This window comes from Carcharhinus amblyrhynchos, chromosome 24 (assembly GCF_965287045.1).
Source record: "Carcharhinus amblyrhynchos chromosome 24, sCarAmb.v2.hapA, whole genome shotgun sequence".
NCBI classification, from domain to species: Eukaryota; Metazoa; Chordata; class Chondrichthyes; order Carcharhiniformes; family Carcharhinidae; genus Carcharhinus; species Carcharhinus amblyrhynchos.
Window position 1 is genome coordinate 34,425,841 of NC_137347.1, and position 22,052 is coordinate 34,447,892.

The window sequence follows — 22,052 nt, forward strand, 5'->3', positions numbered from 1 at the left end:
CATTTGTGGGTTCAAGTCCAAATTGGGGTGAACATAGTTTACAGTTTTATTCTGCAGGGCTGCAGTGCAGTGGGATTAGCTAAATTATCCTTGCATGAACTCAAGGGGCTGAATGGCCCCCTTCTGTACTGCAACCAATTTATGATTCTAGTGTTCTTTTAGATTAAGAACCTCCAATGTATATTCAAGGCATGAAGCAGTGTGACCCATGGAAGAAAGTCTTTAAATGTCCAGTACTTTAAAAATTTCAGATTCCCAAATCAGAACAAAAGGAAATCTAGCTCACTAGCTCGGAGTTACAGCCAAGGCCAAACCAGCTCCGATTAATTGTACATTCAAGTAGATTCAACATCATCCAAATATAGTGAGATGCAATGTCCAGAGGAAATTTTGATGAGGAAATTGTGGTCTACATCTCCTCATTTTCAGCCCACTTGAATTTAGAGCGGCAGAGTGGCACAGTGGGTTAGCACTGCTGCCTCACAATGCCATGGACCCAGGTTCAATTCTGGCCTTGGGTGACAGTCGGTGTGGAGTTTGTTCATTCTCCCCATATCTTCCTGGGTTTCCTCTGGGTGTGCCAGTTTCCTCCCTAAGATGTGCAGCTTAGGTTGATTGACCATGATAAATTGCCTCTTAGTATCAGATAGATTAATAGGGTAAATACGTAGAGTTGCACAGCTAGGGCATGGTTGGGATTGTTGTTGGCGTAGGCTCGATGGACCGAATGACCTCATTCTGCACTGTAGAGATACAAAGAACAGTACAGCACAGGGACAGGCCCTACGGCCCTCCAAGCCTGCGCCAGCCATGTTGTCCTATCTATCTCTCTGTGCGTCTATTCTCTTGATGGTTCTGCCATTTATTTTGTAGCTCCCACCTGAATTCTGTGAAAACCAAAGAGCTGGGAAGGTGCATTTTCCATCCTGAAGATTTTGGAAGCACGTTCCAGAGGGTCAGGCCAAGGTGGTAGAGAGCTGTGCTGTTGAAAATGGAGAGCGAGGAGCGGGAGAATGCAATGGAGACCAAAATTGGAAGGTGAGAGAATATGAAGGAGGTTCCAAGGTAGTGGGCAGCTGGATCATGAAGGCACATTCATTGAGGAAAAATGTCTTGAAGTTTATGTTCTGGGACTGGGGAGCCTCAAGAGTTTTTGCAGTCAATGGAGTGAGAGATGGTCTGAGATAAGATGCAAACAGCAGATTTTAATCATATTGCAATTTGTGAAAGGTGGAAATTGGGAGATTAGTGAATGCAGAATGGGGGATTGAGTCTGAAGATGACCAAAGCATGAATAAGGATTTCAGTGGTAGTTGAAATGCGTTAGGCTGTGTGATATTACAGAGATGTAATATGTTTTTTCTTTATTCATTCATGAGACGTGGGCATCGCTGGCTGACCAGCATTTATTGCCCAACTCGAGCTGCCCTTTTTCAGAGGGCATTTAAAAGTCAATCACATTGCTGTGGATCTGGAATCACATGTAGGCCAGACCAGGTAAGGACAGTAGACTTCTTTCCCTAAAGAACATCAGTGTTCCAGGTCATCGGCCCTGAAGTGTTAACTCTATATTTCTCTGCTGATTTGTGATGGGCATTTCTTAACTTCACATCTCCAGCGTCTGTCGTATGTTTTGCTCAGAGGGTGATGAGTGTCTGGAATGAGCTGCCAGAGGCAAAGTAGAAACAGGTACAATTTTGTCTTTTGGACAGTGGCGTGGGTAAGATGGGTGTACAGGGATATGGGCCAAATGCGGGCAACTGGGACTAGCTGAATGGTGAAAGTTGGTAGCATGGACAAGTTGGGCTGAAGGGCCTGTTTCCATGTTGTAAACCTCTCTGATTCTAGTGAACCAGATGGGTTTTTCTGACAATTGACAATGGTTTCATGGTCATCAGTAGATTCTTAATTATTTTTTATTGAATTCAATTTCCACCATCAGCCATGGTGGGATTCAAATCCAGGTCCCCAGAACATTAGCTGAGTTTCTGGATTAATAGTCTAGCAATAATACCACTAGGCCATTGCCTTCCCAATATGTGGGGCGGTTAAGACATCAAGCCTGAGGTTCATGCAGGATCAAATGGATATTATTAGACTCAGCCTGTGTGAGCTGAATGGGGGATAGAGTAAAGAATGATTTGTTTCTGTGGAATATCAACTTTACAAAGAACAAAGAAAATTACAGCGCATGAACAGGCCCTTCAGCTCTCCAAACCTGCACCGACCATGCTGCCTGACGTAACTAAAAAACCCTACCCTTGCAGAGACCATATCCCTCCATTCCCATCCTATTCAGTTGATGTGTTGTACATGGATTTCAAAAAAGCGTTTGATAAGGTTCCCCATGGTAAACTTTCAGAAGATACGGAGGCATGGGATTGAGGGTGAGTTAGCAGTTTGAGTCAGAAATTGGCTAGCTGCAAGAAGACAGAGGGTGGTGGTTGATGGGAAATGTTCATCCTGGAATTCAGTTACTAATGGTGTACAGCAAGGATCTGTTTTGGGGCCACTGCTGTTTGTCATTTTTATAAATGACTTGGATGAGGGCGTAGAAGCATGGGTTAGTAAATTTGCAGATGGCGCTAAAGTCAGTGGAGTTGTGAACAGTGCGGAAGGATGTTGCAGGTTACAGAGGGACATAGATAAGCTGCAGAGCTGGGCTGAGAGGTGGCAAATGGAGTTTAATGCGGAAAAGTGTGAGGTGATTCACTTTGGAAGGAGTAACAGGAATACAGAGTACTGGGCTAATGGTAAGTTACTTGGTAGTGTGGTTGAGCAGAGAGATCTTGGTGTCCATGTGCATAGATCCCTGAAAGTTGGCACCCAGGTTGATAGGGTTGTTAGGAAGGCGTACGGTGTGTTAGCTTTCATTAATAGAGGGATTGACTTTAGGAGCCATGAGGTCATGTTGCAGCTGTACAAAACTCTGGTGCGGCCACACTTGGAGTATTGCGTACAGTTCTGGTTGCTGCAATATAGGAAAGATGTGGAAGCATTGGAAATGGTGCAGAGATTTACCAGGATATTGCCTAGTATGGTGGGAAGGTCTTATGAGGAAAGGCTGAGAGATTTGATGCTGTTTTCGTTAGACAAAAGAAGGTTAAGAGGTGACTTAGTAGAGGCATATAAGATGATAAGAGCATTAGATAGGGTGGACAGTGAGAGCCTTTTTCCTCGGATGGAGATGGCTAGCACGAGGGGACATAGCTTTAAATTGAGGGGTGATAAATATAGGGCAGATGTCAGAGGTAGGTTCTTTACTTAGAGAGTAGTAAGGGTGTGGAATGCCCTGCCTGCAACAGTGGTTGATTCGCCAACATTAAGGGCATTTAAATGGCCATTGGATAAACATATGGACGACATTGGAATAGTGTAGATTAGATGGGCTTTAGATCGGTTTCACAGGTCAGTGCAACATCGAGGGCCGAAGGGCCTATACTGTGCTGTAATGTTCTATGTTCTATACATTCACGTATTTGTCAAGATGCCCCCTAAAAGTCACTATCGTATCCATTTCCACTACCTACGCTGGCAGCGAGTTCTAGGCACCCACTACCCTCTGTGAAAAAAATCTGCCTCGTACATCTTAAACCTTGCCCCTCGCACTTTAAAGCTATGCCCCCTGGTAATTGACTCTTCCACCCTGGGAAAAAGCTTCTGACTATCCACTCTGTTCATGCCTCTCATTATCTTGTAGACTTATATCAGGTCGCCCCTCAACCTCCGTCATTCCAGTGAGAAAAACCAAGTTTCTCCAACCTCTCCTCATAGCTAATGCCATCAGTACTGGCAAAACATCCTGGTAAATGTTTTTTGTACTCTCTCCAAAGCCTCCACATCCTTCTGGTAGTGTGGCGACCAGAATTGAACACTATATTCTAAGTGCGGCCTAACTAAGGTTCTATAAAACTGTAACATGACTTGCCAATTTTTAAACTCAATGCCCTGACCAATGAAGGCAAGCATGCTGTATGCCTTCTAGACTACCTTCTCCATCTACGTTGTCACTTTTAGTGACCTGTGTACCTGTACCCTAGATCCCTCTGCCTATCAATACTCCTAAGGGTTCTGCCATTTACTGTATATTTCCTATCTGTATTAGACCTTCCACAATGCATTACCTCCCATTTGTCCAGATTAAACTCCACCAAGTCTTCAACTGATCTATATCCTGCTGTAATCTCTGATGGTTCTCATCACTATCCACAATTCCACCACCCTTTGTATCATCTGCAAACTTACTAATCAAACCAGTTACATTTTCCTCCAAATCATATATTACAAACAACAAAGGTCCTAGCACTGATCCCTGAGGAACACCACTTGTCATAGCCCTCCATTCAGAAACGTACCTTTCCACTGCTGTCTTCTTTGACTAAACAAGTTTTGTATCCACCTTGTCAGCTCACCTCCGATCCCATACGACTTCACCTTCTGTAACAATCTGCGATGAGGGACCTTGTCAAGGCCTTACTGTAGAGAACATCCACTGCCCTACCCTCATCAATCATCTTTGTCACTTCATTGAAATGCTCGATCAAGTTAGTGAGACACGACCTCCCCTTCACAAAACCATGTTGGCGTCTTGCAAATATGTCCACTTATTTCCAAATGGGAATAAATCCTGTCTTGAATAATCCTCTCCAATAATTTCCCTACCACTGATGTAAGGCTCACCATCTTATAATTACCTGGATTATTCTTGCTACACTTCTTTAACAAAGGACCAACATTGGCTATTTTCCAATCCTCTGGGACCTCCCCTGTAACCAGTCAGGATAAAAGATTTCTCTCAAGGGCCTAGCAATTTCCTCTCTTGCCTCTCTCAGTATTCTGGGGTATATCCCATCAGGCTTTGGGGACTTGTCTATCTTAATGTTTCTCAAGAACACCAATACCTCCTCCTTTTTGATTTCAACGTGACTCAAACTATCTATACACCCTTTCCCAGACTCATCATCCACCAAATCCTTCTCTTTGGTGAATACTGATGCAAGGTACTCATTTAGTACCTTTAGTAGGGCAGCACAGTAGCACAGTGGTTAGCACTGCTGCATCACAGCTCCAGGGTCCTGGGTTTGATTCCGGCTCAGGTCATTGTCTATGCGGAGCTTGCACATTCTCCTCGTGTCTGCATGGGTTTCCTCCGGGTACTCCGGTTTCCTCCCACAGTCCAAAGATGTGCGGGCTAGGTTGATTAACCATGCTAAGAAATTGCCCCTTAGTGTCCAGGGATGTGTTGGGTAGAGGGATTAGTGGGTATAATACGTAGGGATATGTGGGTAGGGCCTGGGTGGGATTGTGTTTGGTGCAGACTCGAGGGCCGAAGGGCCTCTTTCTGCACTGTAGGGTTCTACGGTTAGTACTTTACCCAATTCCTCTGGCTCCACACATAGATTCCATTCCCTGTCCCTGAGTGGGTCAATCCTTTCCCTGGCTACCCTCTTGCTCTTTATATATGTATAGTAAGCCTTGGGATTTTCCTTAATCCTGTTGGCCGATGCTTTTTCATGACTCCTTTTCGCCTCCTTACTCCTTTCTTCATAATCTATACCCCCTAATTATTAACCTCTCTATTAATGGAAAAGGTGACTTCCTATCCATCCTATCTCAGCCCCTCATAATGTTATACGCCTCTTAAAGTTTCCTTCACTGCTCTAATGAAAACAGCCCCAGCCTATCCAATCTGTTCTCATAGTTCAGACCTTCCAGCCCAGGCAGCATCCTGCTGAATTTCCTCTGCACTCTTCAGTCACATCTTTCTTGTAGCGTGGTGACCAGAACTGCACGTAGTACTGTAGTCGTGGCCTAACAAGCACCCAATACAGTTCCAGCATGACCTTCCCGCTCTTGTATTCTGTGCCTCGGCTAATAGAGGCAAATATCCCTCTTAACCATCTCATCTACCTACTTTAGTCTTGCCATTCATCCAGGATGTGCGGCGTCAGCCAAGCGGTCAGAACTGTCTATCCCTGACCGCCCACCCCGGTGGAACTCAAAAGTGTGCAGACATTATGTCCTCTGATTGTGACCTGTGCTTTAAACAAAAGATCTGGCCATTGAGGAAGCAGGTGTGGCTACAGAGTTAGATGTTGGCAGATAAATAAGTATGGGCGTTTTCAGTGTAAAACCTAATGACATGCCTAAAACATGATTTCCCCTAATGAGGGCAAGTTGAAAAGGAAAATAAGAGCATCATGGGAACCCCACAGTCAGTAGATTTTAGAATGAGGCCATTGAGCCCATCGAGTTCAAGCCAGTTAACGAAAATCTGATGATAGTAATCCCATTGCCCAGTGCTTGGCCCGTAGCCCTGGGGGTTATGGCAGCACAAGTGAATATCTAAATACTTCTCAAATGTTACGAGAAGTTCTGACTCAGCCATCTTTTCAGACCACGAGTTCCAAACTCCCACCACCCTCTGGGTGAAAAATGTTGTCCTCAACTCCTCTCTTAGTCTCCTATCTCTGACCTTAAATCTACTGACCCCTTATTGACCCCTTTACTAGTGGAAAAATGCCTTCCTATCCACCCTGTCTTAGCCCCTCATAATCTTATACACCTCAACACATTCCTTTTACTGCTACAATGAAAACAGCCCCAGCCTATCCGACCTTTCCTCATAGTTCAGACCCTCCAGCCCCCGCAGCATCCTGGTGAGTTCCTCTGCACCCGCTTCAGTGCAATCACACTTTTCTTATAATGCAGTGACCAGAATCACACGCAGTACTCTAGTTGTGGCCGAACAAGCGTTTAATCCAGTTCCAGCACGACCTCCCTGCTTTTGTATTCTATGCCTCGGCTAATAAAGGCAATTATCCCACACGCCTTCTTAACCACCTCACCTACCTGCCCTGACACCCTCAGGGATTTATGGATATGCACTCCAAGGCCCCTCTGATATTCAGTACTATCCAGGGTCCCACCATTCATTATGCAATCTTTTGTCTTGTTAGCCCTTCCCAAGTGCATGACCTCACACCTTTCTGGGTTGAACTCTATTTGCCACTGCTCTGCCCACCTGACCAGCCCTTTGATATTCTCCTGCAGCCAACTGCTACCCTCCTCAATATTTAACACCCTATCAATTTTTGTGTCGTCCACGAACTTCTTGATCATAACTCCTACATTTAAGTACAAATCATTAGTGTACACCACAAATAGCACTGAGTCCTATGGAATCCCATTGGAAACAGAGTTCCAGTCGCAGAAACATCCCTCCATCAACACTCTGCTTCTTGTCTCTCAGCCAGTTTTGGAATCCAAGATGCTACTCTGCCTTGGATCCCATGGGCCCTTACTTTCTTGATCAGTCTGCCATGACAGACCTTATCAAAGGACTTGCTAAAGTCCACATAAATCACATCAAATGCATTATCTTCATCAACACTAATCTCCTCAAAAAATTTGATTACATTTTTCAAACCTGACCTTCCCTTAACAACTCTATGCTGACTATCCCTGATTAACTCTTATCTATCCAAGTGCAGGTACATTCTATCCTTCAGAACTCTTTCTAGTAACTTTCCCATCACTGAAGTTAGGTTGACAGGCCTATAACTTCCTGGTCTATCCCTACCTCCCTTTTGTAAATGACTATGAGGGGCAGGGAGAAGAAGACACTGCAGAGGACTTTTCTGACCACAATGATAGGGATAGTCATAGAGGTTTACAGCATGGAAACAGGGCCTTTGGCCCAGTTTGTCCATGTCACTTTTTTTTTAAATCCCAAAGCTAATCCCAATTGCCTGTATTTGGCCCATATCCCTCTCTACCCATCTTAGCCATGTAACTATCTAAATGCTTTTTAAAAGATAAAATTGCATTCACATCTACTACTACTCTTGCAGCTTGTTCCAGACACTCACCACCCTCTGTGTGAAAAAATTGCCCCTCTGGACATTTTTGAATCTCTCCCCTCTCACCTTAAACCTATGCCATCCTCTACCTTTGAGAAAAGACATTGACTATCCTGCTGATCTGTGCCCCTCATTATTTTATAGACCTCTATAAGATTACCCCTCAGTCTTCTATGCTCCAGAGAAAAAAGTCCCAGTCTATCCAGCCTCTCCTTATAACTCAAACCATCAAGTCCCAGTAGCATCCTAGTGAATCTTTTCTGCACTCTTTCTAGTTTAATAATATCCTATAGAGCCAGGATGTGACTCTCACCAGGGGTGTGGTTATGGTTTTCCCTCCAAGTCCACTGAGCGAAAAGAGGAGTGGGGTTACGCCACGTCCAAAGAAGGCCTTTTTAGTTTTTTTGACTTTCCTTATGGGGCCAGCAAGGACCGGATTGTTTCTCCTTGTCTTCCACCTGCAGCATCGTCATTCTAGAACGCCAGGGCCAGTTCCTTCTGCCCTGGTTGGTGCAGAACTGCCTATTGTTCCCTAATATGTTTAATGGGAAATGCAGAGGGAGCCAGCAGAGGAGGACCAAGAGTTGGGATTTGCTGGGATTCAAGCTCTGAAGGTCAGGGTCTTAACTATCAGAGGCTGATGGGGGGGATGGGGGGGGGCTAATGACCTGAAAGAAGTTTACTAAATTATGAAGGGCGTGGATAGAAGGCCTGGGTGGGATTGTTGCCGGTGCAGACTCGATGAGCGAATGGCCTCCTTCTGCACTGTAGGGATTCTATGATTCTGTGATTCCATGAATGGATAGTCAGAGTCTTTTCCCAGGGTAGAAATGTCAATTACTAGTGGACATAGATTTAAGATAAAAAGCAGAAAGTTTAAAGGAGATGTGAGGGGCAAGTTTTTTACACAGAGGGTGGTAAGTGCCTGGAATGCACTGCCGGAGAACGTGGTAGAAGCAGAGACAACAGCAACGCTTAAAAGGCGTCTTGACAGATACATGAATATGCAGGGAACAGAGGGTGCAACACAGTGGCACAGTGGTTAGCACTGCTGCCTCACAGCGCCAGGACCTGGATTCGATTCCCAGCTTGGGTCACTGTCTGTGTGGAGTTTGCACGTTCTCCCCGTGTCTATGTATGTTTCTTCCAGGTGCTCCGATCTCCTTCCAGAGTCCAAAGATGTGCTGGTTAGGTGCACTGGCCATGATATATTGACCCTCAGTGTACCCGAACAGGGCGACTAGGGGATTTTCACAGTAATGTCATTGCAGTGTAAATGTAAGCTGACTTGTGACGAATAAATAAACTTTTACTTTACTTTTACGGACCATGTAGAGGCAAAGGGTATTAGTGTTTGGAAAGTTCAGAAAGTACAGACTGTCCAAAGGACCGGTCCCTGTGCTGTACTCTTCTTTGTCTTGGATTTGTCAGCCGACCCAGACCTGCCAGGCCCAATTCCTGCCTTGAGTTAAAATTACAGATATCTCCAGATGTGGAATTTTTTGCCAATCTAATTTGCAAAGGAATTGACACTTCTCACATCTGGTTGCAGATGGCAGCGGCTTTGGGTCTGCCTTTGGCCCGTGTGGAAGACTTTAAACCATTAGCTCATCTGATGCGAAGGAAAAATCCCGAGGATGCTAGAAATCTGAACTAAAAGCAGGGAAGGCTGGAAATGCTTAGCAGGGCTGGCGGTATCGGTGGAGAGACAAGCAGGGTTAATGTTTCACCTTGATGACCTTCTGACAGAATCTGTAGCAGACTGAAATGCTAACTCTGTTTCTCTCTCCATGGGTGCTGCCACACCTGCTGAGTGTTTCGAGCATTTCCTGTTTTTATTTCAGATTTCCCGAATCCACAGGGTAAACACAGGTTGCTGTATTGTTGTCAATAAGCATTCCCGAAAGGCTGCCTTTTGCTCAATTAACCCCATGCTGCTGGCGTGGGAGATCTCAAAAGGTGCGTTCTCGGTTAGAGATTCATTGGCAGTTCCGTGCTGTGGTAGAGAAATATATTTGGATGCCAAGACAGATGTATAAATTGTTCATAGAATCATACAGCGCAGAAGAGGTTCCTTCGGCCCATCGAGTCCGCACTGATACATTAGGAACACCTGAACTCCCACTTAATCCCATCTGCCAGCACTTGGCCCATAGCCCTGACAGTTATGATGTGTCAAGTGTTCATCCAGATACTCTTTAACCCGCCTCCACCACCTTCCCAGGCAACGCATTCCAGATCATCACCACCCTCCAGGTAAAAAAACGTTCTTCCTCACATTCCTCCTAAACCTCCTGCCCCTCACCTTGAACCTATGTCCCCTCATGACTGACTCTTTAACTAAGGGGAACAGCTGCCCCTTATTCATTCATAATCTTGTACACCTCGATCAGGTTGCCCCCTCAGTCTTCTCTGCCTCAACGAAAACAACCCAAGCCTCTCCATTCTCTCTTCACAACTTAAATGTTCCATCCCAGACAGCATCCTGGTGAGTCTCCTCTGCGCCCCTTCCAGAGCAATCACATCCTTCCGATAATGTGGCGACCAGAACTGCACACAGTACTCTCGCTGTGGCCTCACCAAAGTTCTAAACTCCACCATGTTTTTGTAATCTGTGCCTCAACTGATAAAGGCAAATGTCCCAAATGCCTTTTTCACCACCCTACTAACATGCCCTTCCTAAATTGTTGTCGTCTCTAATCCCCCTTCAGAATATTCTTTGATACGGTCTGTTGGAACTCCTCCATTCTGGCCTAATTTCTCATAAAATCCCAAGTGAAGCCTCTTTGATAGTGAGAGTAGGCAGCATCCATTATGAATACTCTGGCTGGACTGTACTGTTTAAACCTTTGCCAGCAGTCCAAGCAGCACAATTTTCCCTTAAGGTACCAAACGTTTCATCAAAAATAGTGCTTTCCCCATTTGATTGTGAATGTGTGTGCCTGACTCCACTATGGGTTATGCAGTGGAGCCTGGAAACCTTTTGTCAAGTCAGATTGCCAAACTCCCACAACTCAGCCCCGTGGTTGCTCATCTTAATATCATAGAATCCCTACAGTACAGAAGGAAGCCATTCGGCCCATTGAATCTGTGCCGACCACAATCCCATTCAGGCCCTATTCATGTGACCCTGCATATTTACCCTGCTAATCCTCCCAACCTTAGGGGTAATTTAGCATGGCCAATCAACCTAACCTGCACATCTCTGGACTGTGAGAGGAAACAGGAGCACCCAGAGGAAACCCATGCAGACACGGGGAGAATGTGCAAACTCCACACAGACAGTGACCCAGATGGGAATTGAATCCAGGTCCCTGGCACTGTGAGGCAGCAGTGTTAACCACTATGCTACCCAAACCTTGTAAAGTAATACCGCCAGAAGCAACTGGTTGAAGAAGCCAGTCGATATATAATACTGTTCCTGTCTCCTTTTCTGTTGTTCCATAGCTTTGGGCCACCCCCGAAGTAATAGCCGCCTTCTAAATATGAATGGACACTGTTCTCTGGATGTTGCATTTTAAAAGCACCACTGGGTGATTGGATCAAACTGTGACCAAAATAAAACCTTCAGTGCAACAGGCAGATTAATTCTAATCATTAATCTGCTGCTATCTGATATGTTCAGTAATTGTGTCTCTGGTGAGCCTCAATCTATGGACACTGTTATTCCATTAGTGCCATCAGGAATGTGTTGATCTATAGATTATGCCTCTTCTACATTGCCTTCTCTTTAGAGCCCTAAATCTTTGTGCCTGGACTATTGTATTTGATCTCTTATCTTTAAGGATTTCAGCAGTTGCGATAGTTGGGTTTTGGTAGTGAATACAAGAGCAGTTTAGAGGCCACGTGTACGCAGCCAATTAAAGTGATTGGAAACCAGAATGTGGAATCTTTTAGTTGGATACCTGTCTTCAGTTTACAGAGTTTAATCATTTTTAATGGGTGGGTGTTAAACCCATTGTCATGTTTATGTCAACTTCCCACACAAGGAAAAACTGAACTTGATGTGTTCATCATTCGAACATTAGATCACCGTGTTACATTAGACCAGTAGACAGGCAGCATCTGGAAAATCAGCCTCTCAAATTCTGCATAGGGAAGCTGGGGAATACCAAGTCTCAGGTGAATATTGAATGTTTCTATTATACAAACAATTCAACGTTTGTAGGCAATGGTGCTCCTTGTGTACATGATACAATGGTTGGCAATGCTGTCTGCATGGGTTTCCTCTGGGTGCTCCGGTTTCCTCCCACAGTCCAAAAGATGTCTCGTTAGGGGGGGCGGCATAGTGCTTAGCATTGCTGCCTCACAGTGCCAGGGACTTGGGTTCAATTCCCAACTTGGGTCACTGTCTGCGTGGAGTCTGCACATTCTCCCCGTGTCTGCGTGGGTTTTCTCCATGTCCTACGGCTTCCTCCCACAGTCTAAAAGGTGTGCTGGGTAGGTGCATTGGCCATGCTAAATTCTCCCTCAGTGTATCCGAACAGGTGTGTGGTGACTAGGGGATTTTCACAGTAACTTCATTGCAGTGTTAATGTAAGCCTACTTGTGACGCTAATAAATAAACTTAATTCTCACCTAAGTTACAAAAGTTATTTAATAAAAGCCATATATTATCAAGGAAATATGAAGATTGGATATAGTCATAAAGGTAACGCATAAAATCAATTTGACATTGAAAGCAGAAATGCAGAGTTGAACCAAATCTGATATTTTTCTAACTTGTCCTTTGCTGCTGCAGGTATTCTGTTTCAAACAAAATTCTAATTCTCAAGAAGAGGATGATTTGAAAGCAGAAGAATGTTTTAGCCCATGAATCATTTCAATTCTTCATCATGTACTCTTTTCCATCCATGCTGTTGTTGTTCTCTAGTTTAGTATGCAGGACTCATATGTGGGGACCATGTATTTTATGTTAATGAATGAATCTTCCCCTCCAAAGCGCTCAAACACCTCCAGGGTTTCATTTACAAGGTCCCCAATATTTTCTCGTTTCTGCTGACTGTAGTCGATCCCATCTCCAGAATTTACTGGGGAGTTAAAAAAAAGGATAATCAGTTCAGAGATTAACAGAATACATTGCATTTAATTAAGTTCCCTGCTAGAAGAATACTCTGCATAAAGTTTTGTGGAAAAACCTGCAGGAATAATTACTTGCAGCAAAACCAAGTTGGGGACAGGAAATAATATGACTGAACTTTATATTTGGTTTGAGGGAGAGAAGAGCGCATCCAAGACTAGTATTTTAAACTTAAATAAGCGCAATTATGAGGACATGAAAGTGGAACTAGGTGAAGTGAGCTGGTCAATATGTTTAAGGGATAGATCAACAGAAGTTCAGAGGTAGTCATTTAAGGGAATATTTCAGAATACACAAAAAAGACACGTCCAATGGGGAAGAAAAATTCAAGGGGAGGGCCTATCATTTTTGGTTAACTAAAAAAGTTAAATAAAGTATTAAACTTAAAGAAAAAGCACAAAGATGAGTGGCAGGTCAGAAAATTGGGCAGAATTATTAAGAACATCAAAGAATGACTAACACATTGATAATAAGAGAAAAAAACTTGAATAGGAGAGAAATCTAGTTTATAGTTTTCCAAAATTCCCAGGATTCAGGGAAGATCCCATTAGATTGTAAGATAGCAAATGCAACTCCTTTATGTAAAAAGTGAGGGAGACTGAAAGCAGGAAACTACTGGCTAGTTAGTCTAATATCTGTCATTTGAAAAAGGTTAAAAGTCATAATTAAAGATTTTATAGTGCACTTGGAAAAGTTAAAGCAATCAGGCGGAGTTAACATGGTTTTGTGAAAGGGAAATCATGTTTAACCAATGTACTGGCCCACTGACCCTGCATCTACCACAATCCCACTCAGGGTCTATCCCCATAACCTTATGCATTTATTTCAGCTAGTCCCCCAACTCTAAGGGGCAAGTTAGCATGGCCAAATCACCTAACACGCACATCTTTGAAATGTGGGAAGAAACTGGAGCATCCAGAGGAGACCCACACAGGCACAGGAGAACGTGCAAACTCCACACAGACAGTGACCCAAACCGGGAACAAACCCAATTCCCTGGCGCTGGGAGGCAGCAGTGCTAATCAGTGTGCCACCATGCCGCCAAGTGGGTCCAGATGCTGACCCACTGCTATAAGGCTGACTTTTAAATGCCCTCTGGTAATGGCCCAGCAAGCCACTCAGTTCAGGGGCAGGTAACAAACGCTGCCCAGGCCAGTGATGCCCATATCCCAATGGGAAAAAAAATCTTGCCAGTTGTTGGGTTTGGAACAAGTTGAATTGGGATAAGGAACGTACTCAAGGATCATTGTGCTATTGTTAGCCACAGCATCATGTTCCATGTGCCTTTATTTTAAAACGTTAGTTGTCTAACATCCATCTGCACCATTGCACAAAAGACAGAATATTAATTGCCCATGCAGCAAGTGAGGAAAGTTATGTACTGTGTTTGTCAGAAATATTTTAATTGCTTTTCACTTGCGCAAGCCTTATGCCACTTGTGTCCAATCTTCCTCTTAATTACAGCATTTGTGGATTTAGTTGTCATTTTATTCACTGTTTTTCTACACTGTTGAGTTTTATTATGTCCTTTTGGCATCGTAAGTTTAACTGTCAAATTGGACATTATAATATGTGGAATTTAGTGTAGGTACTGTAGCGATAAACCTATTTCCTTCAAATAAACTCATATTGTGGTTACGACAAAATCTATATTTCAATTACAACAGAGGCAAGGTTCCAGACCTCAGAAATTAACAATAATAAAAGCATTATTAATTCAATTTAAAATAGTTTAGTAAAGGGCAATGCTCGAAACCAAAAACAACGTTGCCATCATATTTTGTCTTAATATTGACTTGAGCGGAGTCAATTTTTACCTTGTTCGTTTCTGTGTACAAACACGCAACATTGCCGAGCTCCATTCTGTAAAACAACTACTCTCAGTTGTACCTTTTAAGCACTGGCTTATGTCTGATTTCAACTGTGGAACTGCAATTCCCCCAAAACATAATAAGAATCCTTACTCTCGGAAAACAAATCGAACTTCATTCCTTTTTTTTAAGAGGCAAAACCAGTGTGTTAGCTTTTAAGTTCCCTGAGACCAAAATAATTACCAGAGGTTGGCCCACCTTATCATGGAATAAGTAAACTTCTCTGTTAATATCAGTGATTAAAGACAGTGAAACGTGTTGTAGTTTGGTTTCTCTATCAATTTCTTTGCATGTTTCACACTGATGTCTGTACAGAATCCAGCCACATTCATTCAGTTTGGCATCAGCTGTAACAATATATGTAAACTCATCTTATTTTAATTACCATGTGAAGGATATGAACATGAGGTTAAAACCAAGAAACAGATGTTGGGTGTTTGCCACAATATCTTCTCCTCATTCATTGAAAATGTGCATTATTGGGTAGTTTTCTTCCAACATTTCTCCATCTTCTTCATTATTCATGGGACATGGGTGTCTCTGGCTGGCCAGCATTTATTGCTCATCCCTAGTTGCCCGAGGGCAACTGAGAGACAACCAGATTGCTGTGGTTCTGGAGTCACATGTAGGCCAGACTGGGGGCAGACTTCCTTCCCTAAAGGACATGAGTGAACCAGATGGGTTTTTCCCGACAATTGGCAATGGTTTCATGGTCATCTGTAGATTCTTAATTCCAGATATTTTTTATTGAATTCAAATTCCATCACCTGCAATGGCGGGATTCGAACCTAAGTCTCCAGCACATTAGCTCAGTCACTGATAATCTAGCAATAATACCACTAGGCTATCATCTCCCCTTGCTGGAATATAGTTCCTGAGCCCTCCATTCCTTGTCCACCTGGCCAGTCCTCATGTGCGAATCGAGTGCCAGTAATTATGGAGAACGTCACACAGCAAAACCCAATCCTAAACTCACCCAACAAAAAGGGTTTTCCAAATATAGTCACTGGATAGCAATCACGCAAGGAAACACTTGATGGTTCTTGTACACGATGGTCAATAGTGTCTGAAATGTTGTCCCACATGAGATAATCTATCTCAAAACATATCTAGAATCACATGCATGACACCTTGGTTGGTATAGTCCAAATGCTAGATCAGGCTCTGCCCAGGAGGATAACAAAGAATGGGAAGCAGCATCCTGCTCATCTTAAGGTGGTGAACAATATTCCACAAAGAGGTTACGTGCTGGTGGCACAAATTTTAGCTTTAAAGAATGTAATTTCCTTCTCAGAGTTACAATGTCCAGAATGGACTGGACATGCCCTTGATCCATCCTCTTGTTTGCTCCAAAAACCAATTCTATTTCAACCCAATTCATGGTCCCCACAAGAGAGACACACTGGCTGGAACTGTACCGGCACATCTGCCTCGATTCCGGGGGCAGGTGAGGCTAGGAGAATGGCATTCTCCATTAGCCTCAGGCGGGATTGTATGAACCTTGGGTGGACATGCCTATAAAATTCCACCCACTAGATCCAAACTAACAAGAACAGGCTTTATACCTGATCTCATGCTTGATCCTATGTTTGATTTGAACCAAAAGGCCAAGAAGTGGTTTTTTAAAATATTCCTTTTTTAGTGTTACAAAGCCAATGTGCAGAGTGGGGCAGTCACCCTGCTCCTTGCAGGTGTCAAAAACCAGTTCAAGTTCAGATTGAATCCGATTCATGGTCCCTACAATAGGGACATACAAGATCCAAGCTGACAGGGAAAGGGATTGAACCTGACCTTGAGCTTGGTCTGACCCTTGACCTTAGCCAAAAGGCTGAGAAGTGATTTAAAACATTAGTGTGAGAAATTACCCGCAGGCGGTTGAGTGACAGGGAGTGGAAATGTGGGGAATACAGCACAGTGCAGAGTACTGCACGTGTCCCAACAACAACCAAATTGCTGAAGGGCAACAATGGATAGTGAGAGCATCAATTAAGGAGACAGACTGGATACCTAATAAGAGCTTGTGACGGATTATTCCATCACTGTTACAAGGTGTTAACCTTGCCAAGTCAGGATAGTCATTAAGGAAGAGATTGCACAGAGGAGGTTAACGTCTTCTTTTAATGATAAATACATTAATTTTTTTCCCCACTCATCCTTGTTTCCTGGCCACCACGCTGACCCCATCCCTGTAATGACTTCAGTCAGGCCATTGAGGTTGGCTTATTGGAATATGAGTTCCCTGATTAAGGAGTCAATTGAGGGGCCAGTCAGGGAGTCTTTTCCTTGTACTTAACCGTGAGTGTCAGTTCCTCTGGCACTCCTGAAGGTAAACTGCTAGCGCTCTGTGCAATGCTGTTAAAGCTTGTAAATAAAGGGATTTTGGGGGAGGGACTTCTGCCTCCACAGACTTATTACAATCACTTACTGGTTCACTAACTCCAGAGTAGGATTGTCAGCTCTGGCTTGTTGCAGTCACAGAATCCCTACAGTGCAGAAGGAGACCATTCATCCCATTGGACCTGTAGCAAGGTCCAATCACATGACACCTGATCACATGACACTTGATCATATGACATTTGGCCACATGACATTTAGCCATGTCGATGCTGTAACTTCTCCCAAGTTAACAACAGCAGTGCTCAAGAGGCCAATCTGGGAGATACCCCAGCAATCTGTGAGAGTCGGCAATGACTAGCAGGAGCAGGAAAGCTTGTGCGCAAGGTCAGTAAATTCTCCCAGAAAGTTTCACCATGGTTCATCACAACTCCATGTTAAAGCTACATTTAGGTAAGAGTTCCAGCTTTCCATTACAAAAAAGAAGATTAAATAAATTTCTGTTGGACATAAATTTAACGTAAGGAACTTTAAGCTAAAGCTATGGCAGGGGAGTTAAACAGGAGGCTACACACGGTGTGGAATTTGAGTTGAAATCCACATGGGGTAAGTCAGAGATGAAGACAATCACTGAGGAAGGAAATGTGGCTGTGGAGGAGGGTCTTGGTAAGTATCTTGTTCAACCCTAAGAGAGAATTGGAAAGTAGCATTTCACTTCCACAGCCACATTTCCTTCCTCAGTGATTGTCTTCATCTCTGACTTACCCCATGTGGATTTCAACTCAAATTCCATTCCTCCAGGTTATGGCAGGGGAGTTCAATCCTGTGTTTTACAGCCTGCAGCGCTTGGGAATTCATTGATGCTCCTTGCAGTCTGGATGGCCACGTGTGAGGGAAATGCCGCAGGTTTGACCAACTCCGGGTTTGGAGCTTTAGCATTGGCTCGAGACACTGAGGTGCGTCCGTGAGGCTGAGAATAACGTGGACAGCAGGTTCTTAGACATTGTCACCCTGCAGCTTAAGGAACAGTAGTCAGAGAGGGAATGGGTGACTACCAGTCAGAAGAAAGGAGACAGGCAGGTTGTTAGGAAGACCTCGGAATGCTTCTCACTCAAGAACCATTTTTCTGTGTTGGAAAACAGTGAGAGCGACAGCGATTCCTCTGGGGAGTGCAGCAGATCCAGCTTCAAGGCATTGTCAGTGGCTCAGTTGCACAAAGCGGGAGGAATAAGAATGGAAGAGCAATGGCAATAGTATGGGGTGCATTTAAGCATTTCTGTGGCCGCAGACATGACTCCAGGATGGTGCGTTGCCTCCCTGATGCCAGGGACAGGGAGGTCACTAAACAGCTGCAGGCCATTCTGGGGGAGCATGAACAGATAGAGGTCGTGTTTCACTTTGATACCAACACACAGGTAGAAAGAGGAATGAAGTCCCGCAACAGGAGTTTATTAGGGAGCTGGGAGAAAGACTGAAATCTTTTGATTACTCCCAGTGCCAAGTACCAGTGAGTATAGGAATAGGAGGATAGATCAGATCAATGCATTGCTGAAGAGATGGCGCAGGAAGTGGGGTTTAGATTCTTGGATCACTGGGTCCATATTTGGGGAAAGTGGAACTGTACAAGTTGGATGGGACCTGCACTTAATCGGAATGGGACAAACATCCTTTGCTACTGCAATTGAGGGAGGAGATTTAAACTAATTCAGCAGGGGGATGGGAAATGGCATGGAGGTAGAGTAGGGAGTGATGCACGCCCAAATATAGAAGATAAAACTCATCAGTCTGAAAGGCAGAATGATTATAGACAAGTTCAGGCACAAGGGAGTAGTATGGCAAGGCTGGATGGCATTTATTTGAATGCAAGGAGGCATATGAATAAGGCAGATGAGTTGAGGGTGTTGATTAACACATGGAAATATGATATTATTACTGTCACAGGGATGGTTGAGGGAGAGGCAGGACTGACAGCTCAATATTCTGGGGTATAGAACCTTTAGGTGAGGCATTGGGGTGAAACAGGGGTGTGATTGCAATAGAGAATTTGCAGAGGAGATTCACCAGGATATTGTATGGACTGGAGAGTTTTAATTATCAAGAGAGATTTTATAGGCTAGGGTTGTTTTCCTTGGAGCAGAGAGACTGAGGGGTATAGATAGGATGAATGGGAAGGAACCTTTCTCCTTAGCAGAATGGTCAAATACCAGGGGCATAGGTTTAAACTAAAGGGCAGGAGATTTATAGGAGATGTGAAGAAAAACCTTTTCACCCAGAGGGTGGTGAGAATCTGGAGCTCACTATCTGAAAGGGTGATAGAGGCGGGAACCCTTACAATATTTAAGCATTTAGATGAGCACTTGAAACATACAAAGCTATGGACCAACTGCTGGAAAATGGGGTTAGAATAGGTAGATACTTGATGGCCAATACAGACATGATGGGCCAAAAGGCTTTTTTGGTGCCAATTCCACAGTTAAGGCCAAAATAAAGCAATATCATCAATTCCTTTGTGTTAAAAAAATTGTCTTTCCCTCCACCTAATGCTTAACACACACACACACACACACACACACAGATACTTATAAACTCTCAGAAAGATGAAAATGAGATAACTAATAGTTGGGTTTGTGATAAACAATGTGTTCTGTCGAATAACTAGACAAAACAATACATCGCTGGATGGCAAATCACAGCGTGTCTGCATTGGTTAGTCTGCACAAATCAGCAAGAAAATTCTTCCCATGTCAGAGTGAAAAAAAAACAAGAAATGTTACAAGAAGTGCCTGACTCTGATAGCAGGAAATTCCAGCAACAAATCCCTCTTCGACAGAAATATCAACGGCAATGCAGAAATGTGAAATTTACAATGGGCATTCCGCACTGAAGATTAAACTTTTGGGAAATGGAAATATTTGCTGCAGAATGATGGTGGAAACATTCACGGGAAACAGTAGTGGTTTGTTTGCAGGCTGATAATGAAGATCTGTCAGTGCACAAGTCTCCATTGTTTGCACAGCATGGGCTGCCGTGTGTGAGCTCATGCAGGAATGGAGCTGCTGTAACCCACTGATGGAGCAGAACTGAGGAAGCAGCAGGTCACAAAGGCCTGTAAACCATTCAGCCTGTGGCATGGGGGAGGGAAAGAGAGGAGGGGGGAGATGGTGTGGGGGCAGGAAAGATCATGACTTCTTCCCAAATGGAATTAGAAATACTTCCTACTGTACGCACTGCGTGGAATTCCAGTGCAGCGCCTGACTTTAGCCATTGTCCGAGATTAATTACTCCCCACCCACTTTGAACTTTTGAGAAGTTTCTCGGCACATTAAATGTACACTGAGTCACTGTCCTGGGCAGGACAACAATGTACTGTGGACAGTTTGGCTGCAGTGATGTAATTCTTATTCTGTCTCAAAGTGAAAATTTAACATGCTGAAGACACCGCGCCCAGATTAACGAAAGCTAAACATCCCGTTGAAGAATGTAAAGAATTTTACGTGACCAATCGTTAATGCTTGCAGAACAATCTCGCAGTGTAACACTTGCAGCTGGATGCAGTGGGACGTGACACTTTACTACTGAGTCAGTGGAAATGCAGAAGACTGACTCGCTTTCATGCAACTGGTTTCCTCATTCAAGTGGAACATTGATAAGCCCATACTTCCGTGAATCTGCGCTAGTTCCCTGAGCCTTGGGCTATTTATACTGTGACCAATTGTCTCCCATTTGTCTCCATTGACTGCCCTGCTGGAATATGAAATCGCATTCCGGAGCAACTTTTGGTGTCCAGGTGCTAAGATTCACCGCAAACTGGCAATCCCAAGCTACTTACAAATGTGGCAAGTCTGATGTTACAATGATCAGTACGGCATGGAAACCATCAAGATGACAATCTATTGCAGGGTACCCTGGGTGAGGATAAGGAGAGAATGGTCCCCTTTTTTAAGATCTGTTACAAATATTTGATGGATAAGTTGTTTGACTACATACCAGTAAAAAAGATCAAATTTCTGTCCCTGTAAACACTTGTATTTTCACCCTGAATGCTTGGATTATTTACAATAGGATCTACTGATCATTTTGCCACCTTGACAGGGACGAGGAGTAGTTTGGGTTTGACTGGTACCATTCAGCTGAACTTCTATTTATTGTTTCATGGGATGTGAACATTGCTGACAAGGCCAGCATTTGTTGCCTATCCCTAACTACCCCTGAGTCGTTTGCTGGGGCTATTTTAGAGGATAGTTAAGAGTCAACCACACTGCTGTGGGTCTGGAGTCCCATGTAGGTCAGACCGGGTAAGGACGGCAGATTTCCTAGTGAACCAGGTGGGTTTTTACAACAATCAATGATAGCTTCATGATAGCATTACTGGGACTAGGTTTCAATTCCAGATTTTATTTCGTGAATTCGAATTCCACCAGCTGCCCTGGTGGGTTTTGAATCTGTCTCCAGAGCATTAGCCTGGGTCTCTAGTTTATTAGTCCGAGTCTCTAGTTTATTAGTCCAGTGATATTATTACTAATTTGCCATATCCCCCTTACTGCCCTCGCTTGATTCCATTCTTACCCATCAAGTTGTAACTAAAGCATCTCCAGTTTTTCTTTCCTCTAATTGTTACCACCGGAAATCCACAAAACCTTGGTCCCGTCATCTTCCTCATTGACATTTTACCTCTTGGTGACATTATCCCAAATCATGGTGAGGATGATATACAACTCTTCCCTTTCATCAAGCATCCTGATCCATGAACTGTCTCTGTGCTGTCAGACTGTTCGTTCTGCTTTACTGCACTCTGGTTTCTCTTGATCCTATAAATATTTTGAGTCCTGAATAATCCACATCAAACTTCTGGTTAGGTAAGCACTGGGAAGACGGCAGCCGTCTCCTCAGCTCTGATCACCAACC

At 43.9% G+C, this 22,052-nt stretch overlaps 1 protein-coding gene across 2 annotated transcripts in view; it reads right to left on the bottom strand.

Moving 5' to 3' along the window:
* Nucleotides 1-12,441: 12,441 nt before the first annotated feature.
* pacrg (PARK2 co-regulated) overlaps nucleotides 12,442-22,052 on the bottom strand; it is a 280,072-nt gene continuing 270,461 nt past the window's right edge. For both annotated transcript variants that reach the window (XM_080211245.1, XM_080211247.1), the window contains exon 5: nucleotides 12,442-12,892. In XM_080211245.1, the coding sequence (XP_080067371.1) occupies nucleotides 12,732-12,892 (161 nt within the window). In that variant the 3' untranslated portion in view covers nucleotides 12,442-12,731. The remainder of the gene's footprint in view (nucleotides 12,893-22,052) is intronic.